Source organism: Urtica dioica, chromosome 2 (assembly GCF_054948205.1).
Source record: "Urtica dioica subsp. dioica isolate 48M chromosome 2, U.dioica_male_clone48M_v1_H2, whole genome shotgun sequence".
NCBI classification, from domain to species: Eukaryota; Viridiplantae; Streptophyta; class Magnoliopsida; order Rosales; family Urticaceae; genus Urtica; species Urtica dioica.
The window spans coordinates 31,999,513-32,020,417 of record NC_142757.1 but is presented as its reverse complement, the minus strand read 5'-3'; the positions used below and the strand labels follow the sequence as shown (position 1 = coordinate 32,020,417).

At 40.2% G+C, this 20,905-nt stretch overlaps 1 protein-coding gene across 1 annotated transcript; it reads left to right on the top strand.

The window, feature by feature from the left end:
* The first annotated feature begins 8,060 nt into the window (after positions 1-8,060).
* On the top strand, positions 8,061-11,599 carry UPP (uracil phosphoribosyltransferase). Its single transcript, XM_089607081.1, has 12 exons — positions 8,061-8,224; positions 8,337-8,429; positions 9,027-9,105; positions 9,209-9,267; positions 9,907-9,984; positions 10,214-10,295; positions 10,499-10,547; positions 10,716-10,777; positions 10,944-11,011; positions 11,117-11,172; positions 11,270-11,317; positions 11,424-11,599. Exons 1-12 carry the CDS (start codon positions 8,093-8,095, stop codon positions 11,473-11,475), a joined length of 858 nt encoding a protein of 285 aa, XP_089463207.1. The 5' UTR covers positions 8,061-8,092; the 3' UTR covers positions 11,476-11,599.
* Positions 11,600-20,905: the final 9,306 nt, after the last annotated feature.

Sequence of the window (20,905 nt, the reverse complement as noted above, 5' to 3'; positions counted from 1 at the left end):
CCATGCAGCATGCACGTAGCGTGCTTTCCGGACGGCACGCGTGCGCGCTGGTCCAGGGGTGCGCGGTGCGCAGCTCTCATGGCACCGAGCGCAGACCCCTGGCGCGGCGCGCGCTCTTCCTTGGTGGCATGTAGATTTCTTCGCGCGCGTCCTTTTTAAGGGAGCACGCGCGTGTCTTTTTCGAGGGGCATATGGCTCAACTAGTCGATCGTTTACGGGCCTTGGAGGCCCTCGATGACCCGGCCCGCTGAGCCTTCGAGTCTCGGGATTTCATGGTCGACACGAGGATCCGACAATCGACTCGTGGACACACGACTCTACTCAAGGAGTTATCTCGACTCGAGGAGTATAACTCAACTCGAGGAGCGAGGCTCGATTCGCGTAGGACGACTCAACTCGAGGAGCCGGGCTCGATTCGAGGAGAACTACTCAACTCGTGGAGCCGGGCTCGATTCGAGGAGAACGAATCGACTCGAGGAGCTGAAATTCGGCACGAGGACTTGCGAGTCGACTAGTGTCAGAAGGCTTGCCACCCTTCGGGACATTCGGACTGACCATTGGCCCTTTGAACAACGTATCTTCTCGACTTTCCGAGTCTTCCGAAAACGACCGACAACGTGTAGTCACTCTATCATTGAGTCTATCAATGTCACTGTCCATTATGTTAAAGGTCAAACGAAAGATGAAGATGAAGATTTAGCCATTCTTGAAGCAACTAGTTTCACCCGAGTTGTTCAAGAAGTTGGTCAAGGGGAGACAACAAAAGACATTCAAGATAAATTTCTTGGCTCATTTGATGATGAATTTGTTCAAGACTTGAATGAGATGCAATTCCCCCAGGATGTTCCTAGCATTCCTATCCTTTAACCTTCATCCAGGATACTGAAGAAGCATCCTATCACTTCTGTCATTGGTGATCCACAGAAAGGAAGAAGAACTACAGATAAAAATATTCTAAAATATCGCGATATGGTTAATCGTTCTTTTTTTTGTCTCTAATATTGAGGCCAATAACATCAAATAAGCCATAATTGATGAAATATTGGGTAGTGGTCACGTAGGAAGAACTTGGTGAATTCGAGAGAAATGATGCTTTGAGGCCTTGTTCCTAGTTCCACTGATGTCAATGTCAATGTCATAGGCACCAAGTGGATTTTCAAGAATAAATCTGACGAGAAAGGGAACATCACCAGGAATAGGTACCAAGGCTACTCACAAATCGAAGGTGTAGATTTTGAAGAAACTTTGCCCCAGTTACTCCTCTGGGGGCCATCCGACTGTTGCTTGCCTTGGCCTGTCACGTGAACTTTAAGCTTCATCAGATGGACGTCAAAAGTGCTTTCTTGAATTGATATATTACTAAAGAAGTCTATGTTACCAAGCGTAAGGGGTTTGAAGATCATCACCATCATGACTATGTCTATAAGCTAAAAAAAGCCTCTCTACGACTTGAAACAAATGTATATGGCCTGGTACGAGAGGCTTACTGTATTTCTGGTCGATCATAGCTATGACCTAAGGGGAGTAGACAAAATTCAGTTTGTGAAACACATCGGGTCATATTTTATCATTGCTCAGATATAAGTTGATGATATTGTTTTTAGTTCAAGTTCACAGAAGTTGGTTGAACAAATGGAAGGTGAGTTCAAAATGAGCATGGTGGATGAGATATCCTATTTTCTTGGACTTCATGCGAAATAGATATCAGAGGGAATTTCCATTTAACAGAGCAAATATGCTAGAAATCTGGTGAAGAAGTTTGAGTTGGAGAAATACAGTCACAAAAAAAACTCTTGCAAACACACACATCAAGGTCACTAAGGATGAAAATGGTCTTCATGATGATCAAACACTTTAGAGAAGTATGATTGAGAGTTTGTTATGTTGTCAATGGTGCACACAAGAAGAGTAGTAGTCATTACTTATGTACATTTATGTAATAAAGTCTCACGAAGACTCTTGCTTGTAACTGCTAAATAATTAATAAAAGTTGAAACGTTCATTCATTTTTCCTTGTCTGTTTGAAACTTTATGATAAACTATAGTCTTTAGCCTTAAACAAACCTAACAACAAATGAAGAGTTAAATATAAATTTGCATGAAGAAACTCTTCATGGTTTGCTTAAAATAGTATATTCACAATCTAAGGATCAAAGGGCTATTGAATCTCAGTATGATTGTTAGGAGAATCTATGATGTCTGGTTATGAGACATAGAGAGTTGGAGACTCTATAGTTCTTCCTAGGTATCTTCTGAAGGTACTGAATTGACCAGTGCACTTCAAGAGACAGAATAAGAACAAACCAATTAACCTGTTATGTCTCGGAGTCACTATGTATGAATTGCATCATGCTTTCCTCAATCCTGAAATGAGACATGTCATTTCATAGCTTACATGTTTTCATTTGAGAAAGTCAGAGTTCTAGATATTCAATATGTGATATAGACAAGACCTATTGGTGAAGTACTAAGTTATGAAGATGTCATGAAAAACTTTGTGAAGATCTCATAGATATGGAATTCATGTACAAGATTGCTGAAATGCAATGTATATCACCTCATGCTTTGTTCCTTGGAATGTGAATAAATGAACTGGGCAGTATCCAAATTGAGTCATGACTCTTTTGGATGAATCAATGTGACTTGTTAGCTCCTCATCGATACATTGTTTCTAACTTATTCACAAGCGACAAATGAGTTGAGGAAATTACAAGTAGAAGGGTAAAATGGTAATTTTGTAAATCCCGACTAGCTGATGCTATTCATGAAGGGTAAACATAGATAATATTTAGTGGATCCACTCATCACAATTTAGTTGAATTCTTGAGTAGAAAATAAATTCATTTGAACCGAGAGATTCTGAGTGTCAACTATTTAGTAGAGTCAGTTGACATTAAGCTAAACTTGGAAAAAGTTTGTGAACTTTTGAGTCCAAGTATGTTAGCTAAAGTTTTGTTAATTTGGATTCATGAGGTCACTGTCACAAGTCATATCGAGTTGGATTAGTTAAACTAGAAGCTAAGTCAAAACAAGAACGAGACAAGTTTTACGAAAATTGTCTAAAGGGTATTTTTGTCTTTTTGGACATAGAACGAAATGAATGTCAATAAATTTTTTGATATTGTCATATGATGACAAATAAATCACTCGGCGATGATAAGATTTTGGGCCTTGAGGATTAATTTCATTTCATGGAATTTTACATGAAAATTCTTAATGGGCTTTTCTTATGTTGTCATGAACAAATGAAGAAACATCTAGAAGCTCCTTCTAGAAGACCTTGGCCGTCCAACATAAGGAGAAAAAGAGAGATTATTTTGTGCATTCCTTCTAATCCAAGGTGTCATGAAGACTCCATGGCCGTGTCACTTAAGAGAATAAAGGGCAATATTTTCTCATGAATATGTGATATTCTATAGAAGAGGAAACTACCTTATTGAAGGTAATCTCTCTCCTATAAATAGGGCCCTCATTCTCATTATTTTTTCATCCCAAAGTTTTAGAGATTGAGAGCTTCTCTCTCTAGACTTGGCCGCTCATCTCCCTCTATCTCTCTAGTTCTTTTCGTTTTTGTTTTGGCACCTAGGTCCACATTTGACCTAGTATTTTAGCTCTTCGACTCTTAGACTTGTTCTTGAGTCGTCGTGTTTAAAAGTGCCCATACACTAATTCCTTCTTATCTCGAGTGATTTATGTGATAGAAACTTTCGTGGTTACTCGAGGTCCCAAAGAACGAAGAAAGACGAGCTGCGTTAGTTCGACCAAAGCCAAATAAGTGATTCAACCCGGTTCTAAGTAAGAAGCCCAAGCCCGGCTCGCTGAGGAGAACAGATCGCCTGCCTTGACCCGATCAAGGAGCGAAGTCATGGTCAAGCTGGAACTTCGCCGAGAATACCGGATCTAAGACTTGGCAAACCTGCGACGTGGCGAGGACGAGCTTATCAACACGTGTCCAAGAGATGATTCTTTCTTCGCCTATAAATAACGACTGTTGTATTCATTTTCGCACGCATAAGCTGGAACTCTGTCTTTGACTTTAATTCAAATTCTCTTGTTCTTTGTTGAGTTCGCTCTCTTGATCTCGTCACTTCGCCCCCTTTGTAAACGTTTATTATTAATAAAGTTTAATTTTTTTTTCATATTTCGTATCAGTATTTCTCTTAAATTAAATCGGGATTTTATTTTTGTTTCTTATACGAAGTCTTACGAGACCTATTATTAAATAAAACAAATACATCTTATATTTATTTGTGATTGTTGACGATCCCGAAATCGTCATCAACAAGGGTCATTCATGAAACTCTAATCTTTGAGCCATATAAGAAGAAGAAAACCACACAGCAGTTCCTGTGATTGAGCCAGTCCACGTGGCTCTGCCTTTAGTTGGTGATGTTGCATAGTCGGAGCCTGTATCAGAGGTTGCCCCCACTAGGTCTTGGTACACTGTTGATCCCAACAGAGGTCACTCATATGGTGAGCAGTTGGATGTTGCTAAGCTTGCAAAGAAGAAGACCTCTGCAAAGAGGAAGGTTCCCAAAGATGAAGGGTTAGAGAGTGATGAGACGACTTGAGTCTCAGAAGATCATGAAGATACATGCAGTGATGAAGACAACTTATCTTAACAGGAAGAAGAAAGCAACTACTCAGAAGAAGAAGAAGAAGAAGGCTACTCCTGCTCTTGTTTATAAGCAAAGAAGTCCTCTAAGAAGAAGGGGAAGTCATCATTAGAATCTCGTGTTCATAAGAAAGGTGTTTTGTTTGTATCCCAAGCTCATGCGAGATGTGGTTGTGAAAAGATCAGTGATCCATGATAAGCTATTTGATGAAGAAAGGTACACAGGCTCTCAGATTATGACTCTACTAAACGAGGTAAAAATGTTCTCCAATGTCACATCTTCCAAGAAGTTTGTTGTTTAGATTGTTAGATAAGTTATAACAAACTTGCTTGAGGATTTTGGGAATTCTGCTAGTCCCAATTTTTGCATGTTCATAATCAAAGGAAATGAGTTGTCTTTACTTCTGGGTCCATCAATGCCCACCATGTTAAAGAGAAGACTTGTTGGGTTGATTAGCATATGTCCTCCACGAACTTCTTAACCAAGTACTCTCTTATGTATTGGATAGCCATCAAGAGTTGGTTCCCCACTCTGCATAGGGGCTTAGTGAATAAAGCCTTGGGTCAGTTTCTTTACGCCGTGGGAAACAAGGGCAAGGTTGATATTGGTCTCATCATTTTATGCCAGATTGTTGCTTATGCCACTTCTAAGAAAGTGAACCATTTCATTGGGTTCCTTAACTTATCTATGAGCTGATTCTGAAGTAATGCCAAGAGCTGAAGGATGCCAAGAGATGAAGACTGACTATGATGCACTTTTTTTATAAACCTCTTCGCTTCCATGTTGATCCCAAGTTGTTTGTTGGGAAACACAAGAATAATATTTATGTTAGGGATTATATCCCGTGAGAGGATTTATTTGTAATCTTTAAGACGGTGAAATTATCAATAAAATTAAGTTATGACATTTATCTTTGTGAATCGAAAGCTTTATTTATATTATAGATTTATCAACATTCATTTAATCCTTAGTCTCCGTATTAAATTGAATTACATGTTAGGCATCTAAGTTCAGAAGGTGAGCTAAAACATGATCGGTGATTGATCCATGTCTGGATAGGTGGATCTAAAATCACTTATGTGGAACACAAGTAAAGATTGATCACTTGGGGGGGAGCATTATACACAGCTGGTATGTGTACGGTATGGATAGACTTTATATGTTGATGTGTTGTTTAAGCAACCGTTACGACACACTAACCTGGGTTGCTATGATGGTCATGGCGAGAATTGATCTAAATTATGAAATGGTCCCGGATTTCTATGTTGTATTACTGGGTCCTTTGATTCATTTGTTACTGAATAGATACAAATGCCTAAATACGAAATATGATCTGAGCGAAAAGTGATTCACGAATACGGAGTCCAGCTTTCCTGAAAGAAGGTCAATGTTCACTCACCTAAGAGTTGATTTCAGGACCGATTGATTGTGCCTCCGTAGTAAGTACGTACGAAAGGATCTTTTGCTACAGAAGCAACAATGCTTAGGGCTCATAAATATCAAGAATGGTATGACCGAATAATTGACCTTTCTCGATATGAGTTGGACCTGGAGTATTGAGCTCATGAATTGACTATATCAATGGACACTCCTACGATGAGTAAACCATAATTCTAATAATAAAAAGAGTGCAGTCTCGACTCATGTTGTAGGATGATGCCAAGATTGACGAATCATTTAGATATGAGAAAAGACTTTTGCGTCTATTTATTCAGATGGTTGAGAGAAAAAGTAGGAATTATAGTTAAGATTCAATGGTTCATAACTAACTATATAAAATGAATGATAACAGATATTATGGAAACATTATTCTTTCCAAAGATAGTTTTTCCTACCACAATAAGTAGAAGTAAGGGAGAGCACCAAAATTCATTCTAATATATATATAAATTTGCCCCATCCCTCTCTCTGTGGGTGACAAATTTTCTTTCTCCCTATCCCTCTGGAACTCGTGATTCCAATCTCAAATATACGACGCGACCCGAAACAGTAATGTGGTAATTGCAGTGAGATAACGAGTGTGTCCACACTTTATTCTTATTCTTTTAGAGATTACATCTTGGAAGATTATAGTGACATCCTTCTAGATCCGAACGACGAAGGATCATATCGTCATTCCAGATTCATAAAGCTCAAAGAATCAAGTCAGGAGCTCAAAGCTTAAAGATCGAGAATCAGAGCTCATAATTAGATCTTGAAGACTCGAACGTGGAATCTGATCGGTAGCAGAATTCTAAGTTTTAGAAACTGTGAGAATAAACGCATTATTTTGATTAAATACATGAGAGAGATATAACATTTTTTTTGCTCAAACGACTTATGATATTTTCCCTATATTCTTGGAGTTCTAAGTTTTAGAATATATTTAGTGGAAACAGTCGAAAGTAATTGTTTTCGTAATTTTTTCAATATTAACCTATGAACCTTATAATTTTCATAAATAACTGTTATAATTTTTTAAGTGTCCATTTTACCCTTCATAACTGTTAACCAGATTTCAATAGTTGTTAACCAGATTTCAATACCAATATTTTGACCACATTTCAATAACAATTAACAAGATTTCAATAATAGTTAATCAGATTTCAATAGTTGTTGACCAAATTTCAATAATAGTTGACCAGATTTCAATAACAGTTGACCAGATTTCAATAACAGTTAACCAGATTTCAAGAGTTTTTTGACCTGATTTCAATAACAATTAACCAGATTTCAATAGTTGTTGACCAGATTTTAATACTTGTTGGCCAAATTCAATAATTGTTGACCAGATTTGAAATACAAGGGTATTTTTTTTCTAGAAAAAGAGAAACAGTTATTGCTGAATGTTTTGAAAACATGAGTGAGATATGAAAAGTGACTCACGTTTTAGGCTAGCTATGTAATTTTTTCATATATTTATGGAGTATCCCCAACTTGGACGACACTTGTAGTTCGGGTTAGAAATAATCGAAAGTAACCGTTTTTCGTAACTTTTTTCACTATTAGCTGTTGAACCTTCTAATTTTCATAAATACTCGTTTTCAATAACAATTAACAAGATTGCAATAATAGTTAAACCATATTTCAATAAGTGTTGACCAAATTTAAATAATTGTTGATCATATTTCAGGAACTATTTACCATATTTCAATAATTTTGAAGCAGATTTCAATAACAGTTAATTAGATTTCAATAGTTGTTGACTAGATTTTAATAATTGGTGATCATATTTCAATAATTGCTAACTAAATTTTTGAAACATGAGGGTATTTTTTTCCAAAAAAAAAAATAGTTACTAGTGAAATGTTTTGAAAATATGAGTACAATATTAAAAGTAGCGCATGTTTTAGGTTAATTACGAAATTTCTACTAGTTTTGGGGCAGGATAAAAATGGTATAATAGATTTGGGCTAGAGTTTGAGAGGCCCATTTAATCGCTTTCATCTTCTTTTATTCTAAATTTCCAAGATTTTTCATTTTTGACAGGGAAATCCATGGCGTGCTACATTAAAATCTCTGTCCTCCAACCTCCTTCCGAAACGCGGCGTTTCGGGTCCTCGTCTTCTTCATCATGTCACTCCCGAAACCCTAACGTTACTTCCCTTTTCAAGCCCATTCCTAAAAAGGTAATTTCAGCTTTTGAAAATCGTTATAAGAAATAATTAAACTAATCACAAAATAGAGAAAAAATAATTAAGAGCCGAAAATTGTATTAGTTATAAAAAAAATTGGTTGCAGGTCTCGTATTTCTCTGCTCGGCGTCACAGATTCGCCACTTTGAGGTCTCACATGGCCACTGGAGAGAAGCCCATTGCAGAGAATCGAATGCTTGTTAGTTAGTTCACTCTTTTGTCACTGTTTTCATTTAAATTTATTATGGTACTTTTTATGCTACATCAAACACATTAATACAATATATACAGTAAATTTGGTGATAGTTTTTTATTTACATCCAAACATATTAGGTTCCTATGTCTATATACATTAATTGATTCCTTCAATCTGATTGATTTCGATTAACGCCTGCCCGGCTCTGCCGGATTTTCTTTTACTTTTACTTTTTCTTTTTCTTTTTAAGTGAAATGATATCGTGGTTTTTCGATTTATATTTTTGGCATATTGATTTTGCTTGACTGATAGTTTACGTATTATTTGTTTATAAAAAAAACAAGAATTGTCTTCTGAGACTAGTCTAATTAGTTAAATAAATTTTATGGGCTAAGCTAAGATTTTTCTGATTTGATATTTTTTTTATTAGTAATAAAAAGATATACCCAGAAATGTTAGCTAGTTTAAAATGCTTGATTAAGTATCCAGTTCTCTCTTAGTCACTGGACAAGTTGGAAGAATTATATATTTATTTAGAATAATTACAGACCTTTGTTTTTAGAGCTAATCTAAATAAATTTTTTTTTGATAAACTTTCAGGTGTATGTACCACCACATCCGCTTATTAAGCATTGGGTTTCGGTTTTAAGGAATGAACAAACACCGAGTCCCATTTTCAGTGAGTAATGGCCGTTCTACAGTTTTAGTAGTGTGTATGGTTTGAATATTCAACACATAACTGTTTTTCTGACTAGCTTGACGTTTCTGAATTTCGAGTGTAGGAAATGCGATGGCCGAGTTGGGGAGGCTACTTATGTATGAGGCTTCTAGGGATTGGTTGGTTAGTTCCTCTTATTTACATCTTTGTAAACAATTATTTTTTTTTACTTTTTATTTTTATTTTTTATCGAATAAACATAGGTTACTGGATGACATGTGATCTCGATTATTATGGTATTGACATATTTTGTTGTAATCTATATTTTTTTTTATAAAAGAAACAGCTTTATTGACAACGCAAAAGCCTTTCATAAGAAAGGCCTGTGAATAAGAGGAAATGAAACTCAGGGGAAAACAGCTTTAGCACCAAAAGAGCACGCAGACCAAACCCCAAAGAAAACCCCCGATACAGTGACTAGAAAACAAAAATTACATTAAGAAACAGCTTTCAAAACTAAGTTACAAGGCACTCGCCCTATCCCTCATCAAAACAGCCAAAGAGTAACTCGAGAACTTCTTAGTAATTGAGGATAGCCATAAACCCGTATTCAAATCGATGCTATCTTTAATGTCGCTAAAAGAGTAGTCTTCCCCATGGAATTTTTTTTGCTCCGTATTCCCAAAATTGACAACAGGATGCCGAAAACCCAGTCTTTGATGCGACATTCCAAAATTCGCAAATTATTTTTACTTTTCTTTAACACTGTTTTTTATTCGATCCAATATCGTTTGAATCTATTGTTTGGGTTATTGTTGTCAGCCTACTGTAGTGGGAGAGATTCAGACTCCCATGGACATTGCGGCAGTTGAATTCATTGATCCCCGAGAGCCTGTATCGGTAAGTTTGCTTGTACTCTTTGTTCTTATTGCTTTAACATCGGTGTATGTGGCTGTACTTGATAGGAATTTTCATTGATGACTTCTAAGATGAGAGAATAAACTTTTTAAGTAATGACTCAAATAATGAATCCAACTTCATGGGGAAAAAAAATCATTTTCTTCTCATACTCAATGAGTTCTCCACAGCTTCAGCTATGAAGTATTTATTTCTTCAATTGTTTCCTAAGGTTGTCCCAATATTAAGAGCTGGTCTAGCTCTGGCAGAGCACGCATCATCAATTTTGCCGGCGATCAAAACGTATCATCTCGGTGAGAATGTCAACTTGCTCTCTGTATATTGGAGTAAAATTGAGTATAAAAGTTTTCGATTTCTGTTCCGAAATTTTTATAACTTTGCATCACAATGCTAAAAAACCAGTGCATCATTGACTTCCTTGAATCGATAGCATTTTACTCTTTCAGACATGTTTCGATCATCCTGATCTTTTTAGTTTGCCATTTTGCAAATTAAGGTGTAAGCAGAGACGAGGAGACACTTCAACCAACTGTTTATCTGAACAAGTAAGATGTCTCCGTTAGTAATCGTTAGTTACTAAGATATATCAACCCTGTCTAATATCGAAACAGCTCTTAAATTTTGATGGATGTTGTCTCATTTTATTTTCTTAGTTTCTTCTTTCTTTTCAATGTTATACCAACTTCCTGACGAATCACGTGAAATTTTTACAGGCTGCCAGAAAAGTTCCCTGAAGGTTCCCGGGTGTTTGTCGTTGATCCTATGCTTGCGACAGGTGCATACTATTTTTCCTTACCTTCATTGAAAATAAAGCTCTTTTTCTAAATCCAGCACTGGTTGTTTTTGTGTTTTTAAATGTTTGTAAACATAGTTATGTCATAAAGGGTTTCGGCATAAACTTGCTTTTATTGATCTTCAAGACAATCGGTGTTTGATATTAGGAGGAACGATAGTTGCATGCATAGAGCTGATCAAGGAACGAGGAGTTGGTAACAAGCAAATTAAAGTGGTAAAAATGAAGTTTACATTTTCACACCCGTGTTTTTTTTTTTCCAAAGAATACTAAGATATCCTTCATCCATATAATGAGACTAAAATGAGGGACATACGACAGATATCGGCTGTATCAGCCCCTCCGGCCCTACAAAAGCTGAGTGAAAGTTTCCCAGGGTAATATCCCTAGCATCTTGTATTTTCCATTTACAAAAATTTTTTTTGCGCATTTATTTACTTATTTTTATCTATTTTTTGTACGGTAACTCTTCAGGATTCATGTATATACCGGCATTATTGATCCTACCGTCAACGACAAAGGGTAAGCGATTCTCGGCTGTAGAGCTCCCTGTTCATTACATTTTCTGTTCTGTTAAATTAGAGTATTATTATTATAATTATTATTTAAAAATGTTTGTATGTTGCAGGTTTATAATTCCAGGACTTGGAGATGCTGGGGACCGCAGCTTTGGCACATAAAGTTGTTTGGGTGTTTGTCTTTTCCAATTTTGATGTGTTAATGTTTTTACGAATCAGGAATTAGGTTGAATTTTATGCTATGAATGAGGAACATAATTCATTTGCTGGATTTATTCATTGTTTATGAGGGAGGGAGCCTTTGTGGGTATATTATAAATCAACAAACATTTTTGCCGTGTCTATCATATTTCTTACGGGAAAAAAAGACACCCCCAGGCCTAAACAAACGATAGTCAACACCTAAGTTGGCTACTCAAAGAAATCCCAAATCGATATTTTTGTATTTGGAGTCCATATGACTCGAGCCTAGGCAAACAAGAAACTTAAGGACCCTTCTCACCAAGGGCGTGGACACTTCTCCCCACGCCCATCCGCACGGGGAATAAGGACTAGAGACTTGTCCTCGGTTGAGGGCGAGAATTAGAGGCCCCTCGCTGAGGACGAAGATTGAAGAAATGGTTCTCACCCTTCTCACCAGAACATGAGGTGACACGGTCCCTCAGTGAGGAGGGGCGACGGAAAACCTGTCCTTGCTGAGGGCGAGGATTGAAGACCTGTCACGAGAACAAGGAACAAACGCACTATTCTTACCAAATCAAGAGACTCGATGACGTTGGAGTTAAGAGAACCAAAAACATGGAAGAGGATCGAAGACACTCTCCTAATAAGAGTGAGGACCTTGCTTGCCGAAGTAAGTATCTGCTCGATGACATGGTCCTCACAAAGGGCGAGGACCGTCCTAGCCTCACCTGAAGACACGGTCCTTGTCGAAAATAATGCTGCTCTTCGTCGAAGCGAACATCTGCATGAAGATACCATCCTCTCCAAGAACGAGGATTCTCTTGTTGACATAAGTATATGCTTGAAGACTTCGTCGCCTTGGCGAGGATCCGTCTTGCCTCACCCGTCCTTGCTAAGGCAAGGACCGATCTCGCGTCGCCTGTCTTTGCCGAAGGAAAAGACACCATTTGGCGAAGACTCATCCCAGCAGAGGAACCTTCCTTTCCTGTGCTTCTTGCCAAAACCATCTCTCGGACTAATATTGAGTGTCAGACTGTGCGTCGTGGGGAATCCCTCCGGCCCTCTTAGCTTATCTATGCTTGTCTTGTTTACGTGACAAAAAACGGAAAATCGACTTTCTGTCAAAGTGGATATCAAGATTGACGTGACTTTAGAGATAGTGGCATCAAGTTTGATCCCAAATCGTCATATTCCACCAGTCGAGGCAATATTTGACTCCCATGTAACTCCTGGCTCGTGTCACGACCTCCAACAGGTTCGTGGGGATGTAATGGACAATGGATTTTAGAAAGTCACTAGTGCGCAAGCCTTCGATGATCGCCACTATCGCGTCTCCATCGTCAAATCGGTTGACCTTGTTTGATTCTTCAGTGAACCGGGCAAGATACTTCTTTAGTGATTAGCCATTTTCTTGCCGGATGGCCACAAGTACATCTTAATTTTCTTTGGACCATAGACGTAACGAAGTGGGCTAGAAATATGTCCTTCATGTCTTTGAACGATCGTCGGATGGTCCTTGGTGTCAAGCTCTTGAATCACTCGAAATCGGGTCTGACGAGTATGAGACCAAAAGCTTGGCACATAGTCCTGGGGGTCACTCCTTGCATCAACGTCTAAATCTCGTAGTGCTTGATGTGGTAAGTAGGATCCACCTTCCCATCGTAGGGAGCGAGAGTCGGGAGTTTGAAATTTCACACGCAATTATGGGCCAAGATATGGACAGTGAATGGTGAGGTGCTCTCCTTAGCGATTCTGTAGGCTCTGTGCCCGTCCATGCCTGACTCCCGTATAACCGGAGTGACCTTTTGCATAGGAGGAGTCACTTGTCGTCTCTCATTTGACCCTTGATCCATGTGGCGTACCCAGTTCATGGAAGCCAGATGATGTGCGTTAGGACGGGAGTTAAGTCGTTCTCTCAAGTCTTTGCCTAACGCAGATAGGAGATCCCTTAGATCATGAGTTTTTGCCTGGAGGTGTGCACTTTGTTTCAGACGGTTTGCTCTTATGGTGACTATCTGGAACTCCCTCTATTTGACCAAGTCAATCAAGGGCCGAGCGTCGTGAATTTCCCTCTTAGGAGACGGAAGTTGCATTTCGCGACCTAGGCTGAGGATTTTAAGGTCTGGCACGTCTTCCAACGAGGAGTTTCCCGCCTTCAGGAAGAGAAGTGTCGGTTTTATCGGAATCCTTGACACCTTCGTAATCAGAATCGTCGTCATGATTCTCGTCTTTGAGGTTCCTCGTTGAAGAGTCCTTTTGTCTACATCACTCGATTTGTTGCGGCATTGCAGCCACGGGGTCTTTCATTTTTCTCCATTATATTCTCTTCCATTTGATCCATACGGGCATCCTATGGATTCTGAGATGGAGATGGAGAGCGAGTCGAGCTCTATTCGGGCAGCGATTCGTCGTTTTGGGCTCATGTGCGCAAGAAATATTTTGAACTACCTGCAGTGGCGTTGGGGTGATTCTACCCTCCGAGTGTGTGGGTTGTTGATTGCTCATATTTTTCTCGAGCTTGAGAAAGAGCCCTTTTTTTAAGAAGAAGATTGCGAGGAATAGATTTGAGGTTGTTAAGTCGGGAAGTCCCTATTGGGAATTATTCGGGATTCACTAAAGTGGAAAAAAAATAAACGATTTAGATTCTACTATAAAACTAACGATAGATCTAGTTTCTATTTGAAATATAATAATCGATGAACACCTATAAAAACTAATAAGAACAATTGAATAGAAGAGAAAAGAATAACTTGCATTCAATCCCGCTATTTGAATTTCCATGCCCGTTGATAGTCTTCAAAGCTTTCGAGATCTTCACATTCTTCGTTGATGGATCGACACTAAGTCTTCCAAGGCGTTCTCCATATGCACAAGGACCAAGGCGTGGGGAACTGATGAGTGCGTGTTGAACACCAATATAGTTAATATGAATTCCTTTTTGTTTTATTTGTTCATCTTAATGCTTTCTGTTGAAGTTTAGAGAGAGAAGATAAAGAAAGAGAGAATCGGAGAAGAGAGAGAGTGTTCCGAGACTTTGAATATTTCTTGTATTTAATATTAATTTGTATCACCTATTTATACATAAGGTGGGTACAAGAGAGAGTGTAATAAATACATGTGTAAAAACTACTTCTAGGAAAAAGAGAATAATAAATATACACAGAGAGCAAGACATCGGAAATAACATGAGAAATAAATGTGACAATTTCCCATGAGGAATGAGTTCCAAGGAGAGGACTTCCGAGGCAAGCTCGACGCGGAAGGGCGAGCTGACGAGCTCGACGCGGAAGGGCGAGCTGACGAGTTCGACGCGGAAGGGCGAGCTGACGAGCTCGATTTCAACACTCCCCCTCAAGCTTGACTGTATATGTTGAGGAGGTCAAGCTTGCTACATAGCTCGGAAAAAGGTTGCTCGCGGAAGGGCTTTGGTGAGAATGTCGGCGAGCTGATGACCTGACGGAATGTATTCCATATCGATTATTTTTTCTTTAATCTTTTCACTGATGAAGTATCGGTCGATCTCGATATGTTTTGTTCTGTCATGATGGACTGGATTTTTGGCTATGCTGAGAGTAGCTTGATTATCGCAAAAGAGCTTGATTGGACCTTCGGTGATGATCTTGAGGTCGTCGAGAACTCTCTTCAGCCAGATGCCTTCACATACTCCACTTGCTAAGGACCTGAGCTCGGCTTCAACACTACTTCTTGAGACAACAGACTGCTTCTTGCTTCTCCAGGTAACAAGATTTCCCCAGACGTATGTGCACATGCCTGATGTTGATCGTCTGTCTGGAACATATCCGGCCCAGTCTGCAACTGTGAATACTTCGACACCTCGACTTCATCTTTTCTTGAAGGAGAGACCAGTCCCTGGGGCAGATTTGAGGTATTGGAGAATCCTCATGACTGCGTCCATGTGAGTTTCTAAGGGATTACTCATGAATCGACTTACCATACTCACTGCGAATCCAATATCTGGTCTCGTGTGAGTTAGGTAGATGAGTTTTCCTACGAGCTGCTGAAATCTTTCTTTGTCGGTGGCGACCTCGTTGGTGCGAGCTAGAAGTTTCACATTGGCATCCATCAGAGTGTCAACTGGTTTGCAGCCAAGCATGCCAGTTTCTTTGAGGAGATCCAACGTGTACTTGCGCTGGGAAACAGAGATGCCATTTTCTGATCGAGCTACCTCCATGCCGAGGAAGTATCGTAGGCTGCCGAGGTCCTTGACTTCGAACTCAGATGACAAAGTTTGCTTCAGCCTCCTGATCTCTTCCAGGTCGTCTCCGGTGATGACTATATCGTCCACATACACACTAAGAATGGTGTGCTTGCCTTGTGTGGAGATTTTTGAGAAGAGTGTTGGATCAGCTTGACTCTGCTCGTAGTCACAACATTTGAGCACGTTGGTGAATTTTCCGAACCATGCTCGAGGGGACTGTTTTAGTCCATATAGTGACTTCTTGAGTTTGCAAACTTTATTGGCTCCTTGATCTTTGTCAAATCTTGGTGGGAGTTGCATGTAGACTTCCTCTTCCAGTTCGCCGTTTAGAAAAGCATTCTTTACATCGAGCTGGATGAGAGGCCAATCTAAGTTGGCTGCTAGTGAAAGGAGGATTCTGATGGTATTGAACTTTGCAACTGGAGCGAATGTTTCTTGATAGTCAAAGCCATACGCCTGCGTGTACCCTTTTGCGACAAGTCGGGCTTTGTATCTCTCCACTGTCCCATCTGGATTGTGTTTGATGGTGAAGAGCCATCTACATCCAACAGTTCGCTTGCCTGGTGGTAGCTCGACGATATCCCACGTATCATTCTTTTCGAGGGCTTGGATCTCAGCATGACTTGCGTCTCGCCACTCGGAACTTTAAAGGGCTTCCTCGATGGAGTTCGACACTTTTCCTTCATCTAACTTCGCCACATAGGCTTGGTAGCTCGTAGATAAATTCCCATAGTACACGTAATCTGCCATCCTGTATTGAGCACACGACCGAGGAGGTTTTCTCAATGCAATGGGTAAGTCTGGAGATTCGATGTTACCTTGTTCAATAGTGTCGTGGTTCAGGTTCGGAGAGACATCTTGGTCGCGAGCTTGTACCGGACTCTGGGTGATATTCAGTTCGCATGGAGAGGGTTCAGAGGCTTGCGAGCTGGGAATTTCTTGAACATGTGAGGTCGGCGAGCTAGGAATTTCTGGAACATGTGAGGTCGGATTTTGAGACGAGCTGGGCGAGCTGGGAATTTCTGGAATAGGTGTAGTCAGATTTTGAGGCGAGCTGAATTCTGGGTTTATGATGAGCCAATTTGGGAAGTCATTTTCGTCATTCTCCCCCTGACGAGCTGAATTGGCGAAGTAAGGACTGAACTCATGAAAAGATACATCCATTGAGACTATGAATTTTTGTTTTTTAGCCTTTCTGGGTTGCTGAATAGCCAAGGAAGATGCATTTGAGCGATTTTGGTTCAAGTTTACCTTGGCCATAAGAGTGGGTGAAGACTGAACAGCCGAACACTTTCGCAGGTAGGGTTGAGATGAGTCGAAAGTGGGGGTATGTCTCTAGAAGGACTTGAGATGGGATTTTATAGCCAATGACACGAGATGGCATTCTGTTTATGAGGTAGGTGGCTGTGAGGACAGCTTCTCCCCAAAAATGAGATGGGACGTTTGAGGAGAACATGATGGCTCGGGCGACCTCGAGAATGTTTCGATTTTTCCGCTCGGCTACCCCATTTTGTTGCGGGGTATGAACGCACGAGCTGGAGTGAATTATGCCATGTGTTTTGAAGAAATCGCCGAGCTCAGAATTAAAGTAATCTCGAGCATCGTCAGTGTGGATAATTTGAATGGATGTGTCGAACTGTGTTTGGATCATTTTGTGAAAGGTTTTGAATAGATTGGATGTTTCAGATTTTTGTTTCATCATGTATATCCAACTGAGTCTAGTGTGGTCGTCAACAAAGAGAAGGAACCATCGAACTCCAGTGATATTGGGAACTTTTGAGGGCCCCCATATATCACTGTGAATTGTGGCAAAAGGACGAGATGGTTTGTACGAGGTGGGGTGATACGAGCTTCGAGAATGTTTGGCGAACTCACACATGTCACACTGAATGGAATTGATATTTTTATTGATAAACAAGGAAGGAAACATTCTTTTGAGATACATGAAATTTGGATGCCCTAGTCTAAGGTGATTGAGCATGATCTCTTTGTACTGGGGTGAATGTTGGGCGAGCTGACACATGGCGGGCTAATCTGGCTTGATGACATAGAGTCCGGTACTCAGCTCGGCATTACCAATCTGTCTCCCCGTGGCCTGTTCCTGAAACACACATGAACTTCCATCAAAAACAGTTCGGCACTTAGAGTCTTGGTTGATCTTATGCACAGATAAGAGATTGCATTGTAGTTGAGGCACAAAGAACACTGAGTCTAGCCTCATGGACTTCGTCAAGACAACGGTGCCAATACGAGTGACTTGAGTTTTGGCTCCGTTGGCGATGGTGACTGATATGCTTTTATTACAAGCGGAGTAAGTTGTGAATAGATTTCGATTACCAGTCATGTGATCAGTGGCACCTGAGTCGACAATCCATGCTGTGGGATTCTCTGAGCTTACATTGAGGGCTCTAGGAGAGTTACCTAGAGGGCCAATGCCCGAGTGTTCTCCACTGAGTTGGACTTGTTGAAGAAGCTTCTGGAGAATAGCGAGCTGGTCGTTGCTGAAGGGAGAGGAGTCTGAGGTCGAGGTCGAGGCAGCGGACGAGGTGGATACTAAGTTTCCGACTGAGTTAGGATCCTTAGTATCTTGGGTAGACTTCGAGCTCGGTGGTTTCCCATGCAGTTTCCAGCAGGTTTCTCGGAGGTGTCCAGGTCGTCTGCAATGATCGCAGTAGGGGTGAGGTTTGCGAGGTTTCTCTGTTGAGACGCGGGCTGCAAGAACTTCGTCTCCATGCGTGGTGAGGGCGGACGAGTATGAGGATGAGCCCGGAAGTGAGCTCGATTTGATAACTCCCAGCATGAGTTTCCTCCTGCTTTCCTCGTGTCTGACCGCGGAGAAGGCTTCACGGAGAGATGGTAGTGGTTTTGTACTAAGTATCCGACCTCTGACCTCATCAAGGTCTTGGTTGAGGCCGGATAGTAGTTTAAACACACGTTTGGTCTCCACTATCCTGCGGTAGATTTTTGAGTCTTCGGAGCTGGTCCACTGGTGCTGTTCGTAGAGGTCGATCTTCTGCCATAGATGTGTGAGCGAGCTGAAGGACTGAGTAACAGACATCTCTCCTTGACGTAGGTCGTGGAGAGTGTTCTCAGTTTCAAACAGCTCGGACATATCTTCTGAGTTGGAGAAGATTTCTCTAGCTGCTTGCCAGATTTCTGCTGCCGTTCGGTAAAGGAGGAAGGTTTCTCCGATTTCGGGGAGCATAGAGTTTATGAGCCAGGACATCACCATGCTGTTTTCGGCCTTCCAACTCTTGAACGACGGATCTTCGATCACAGGAGATGTGGCCACGCCTGTGAGGTAGTCATCTTTACCTCGTCCCGATATGAACATGAGCACAGATTGGGACCACTGTAGGAAGTTGTGGCCATTGAGTTTGTGGCTCGTGATATGTTGAGAGAAGGATTCAGATTGCGACTGAGTGGGCGTGGTCTGAGTGGTGTTCATGATGGTTGATTTTCCCTGCTCTGATACCATGTTGAAGTTTAGAGAGAGAAGATAAAGAAAGAGAGAATCAGAGAAGAGAGAGAGTGTTCCGAGACTTTGAATATTTCTTGTATTTAATATTAATTTGTATCACCTATTTATACATAAGGTGGGTACAAGAGAGAGTGTAATAAATACATGTGTAAAAACTACTTCTAGGAAAAAGAGAATAATAAATATACACAGAGAGCAAGACATCGGAAATAACATGAGAAATAAATGTGACAATTTCCCATGAGGAATGAGTTCCAAGGAGAGGACTTCCGAGGCAAGCTTGACGCGGAAGGGCGAGCTGACGAGCTCGACGCGGAAGGGCGAGCTGACGAGCTCGACGCGGAAGGGCGAGCTGACGAGTTCGACGCGGAAGGGCGAGCTGACGAGCTCGATTTCAACACTTTCAATTATTGTTCTTTGTTTGTTGATGATGGTGATGTAGCCGGGATTGATAATGAGTGTGGGGTTCGTTAGGGTTCGATAATGCTTGTTCGCTTCATTATTATGGATTGTTTGATATAAATCATGTATAATGCTTGATCACCATTAGAGAGAGTAGAGAATCGTGCAAATATTCACGTCTTCATCGTTGACCTAGGTTAGTAGAAAAATCTAAGCGTTTGGTGTATTCGGTTAAACTCTTGTCGTACTGCATGTAGTTATTTTAATATGATTAAAGACCAAGAGGCTATTAGATAATTATTGATAGAGTGAGATTAGCATCCATAAGAGTAGATTTATTTGTTCGAACCTGAAACCTAAGACTTAGTTAGCTCATTAGCGCTCGAAATTGAGTCAACACTAGGGAGCCGTTTGCGGTTTAACTCAGGGCCGGACCCTGAGGTTGCATGTAGGCTGGTGTCGTCAAATGTATGAGATCACCGACCTTTGGGGGTAGTCAGGATTCGTTGTAGCCTGTATCCTGTGGGAGGAAACACACATGAACTAGATGTTGTTAATGGTGCCCACAAGAAGAGTTGTAGTATTTATTTATGTACATTTGATGTCATATAGTCTTACGAAGACTCTTGCTTGTAACTGCTTATTTATTAATAAAAGTTAAAACGTTCATTCATTCTTCCTTGTATGAAGCTTTATGATAAAACCTTAGTCTTTAGTCCATAAACAAACTTAACAATACATGAAGAGACAAATGTAGATTTGCATGAACAAACTCTTCATGGTTTGCTTAAAACAATATATTCGCAATCTAAGGATCAAATGACTATTGATCTCAGTACGATTGTTAGGAGAATCTATAATGTCTGGTTATGGGACATTGAGAGTTGGAGACTTTATAGTTCTTCTAGGTATCTTCTGAAGGTACTGAATTGACCAGTGCAGTTCTAGAGACAGAATAAGAACAAACCATTTAACCTCTTATGTCTCGAAGTCGCCACGTATGAATTGCATCATGCTTACCTCAATCCTGAAATGAGACATGTCATTTCATAGTTTACGTATTCTCATTTGAGAAAGTCAGAGTTCGGATTCACTATGTGATTCCGAACATGACCTATTGGTGAAGTACTAAGTTATGAAGATGTCGCGATTAACTTTGTGGAGATCTCATAGATATGCAATTCATGTACAAGATTGCTGAAATGCAATGTATATCACCTCATGTTTTGTTTCTTAGAATGTGAATAAATGAATTGGCCAGTGTCCAAATTGAGTCATGACTCTTTTGGATGAATCAATGTCACTTG

What these genes read in the sequence shown, in the direction of transcription:
- UPP (XM_089607081.1), top strand. Translation starts at nt 8,093, where the DNA reads ATGGCGTGCTACATTAAAATCTCTGTCCTCCAACCTCCTTCCGAAACG. An exon ending in AGGCTTCTAGGGATTGGTTG is followed by an intron (nt 9,268 to 9,906) that starts GTTAGTTCCTCT and finishes TATTGTTGTCAG; the next exon opens with CCTACTGTAGTGGGAGAGAT. An exon ending in CCAACTGTTTATCTGAACAA is followed by an intron (nt 10,548 to 10,715) that starts GTAAGATGTCTC and finishes AAATTTTTACAG; the next exon opens with GCTGCCAGAAAAGTTCCCTG.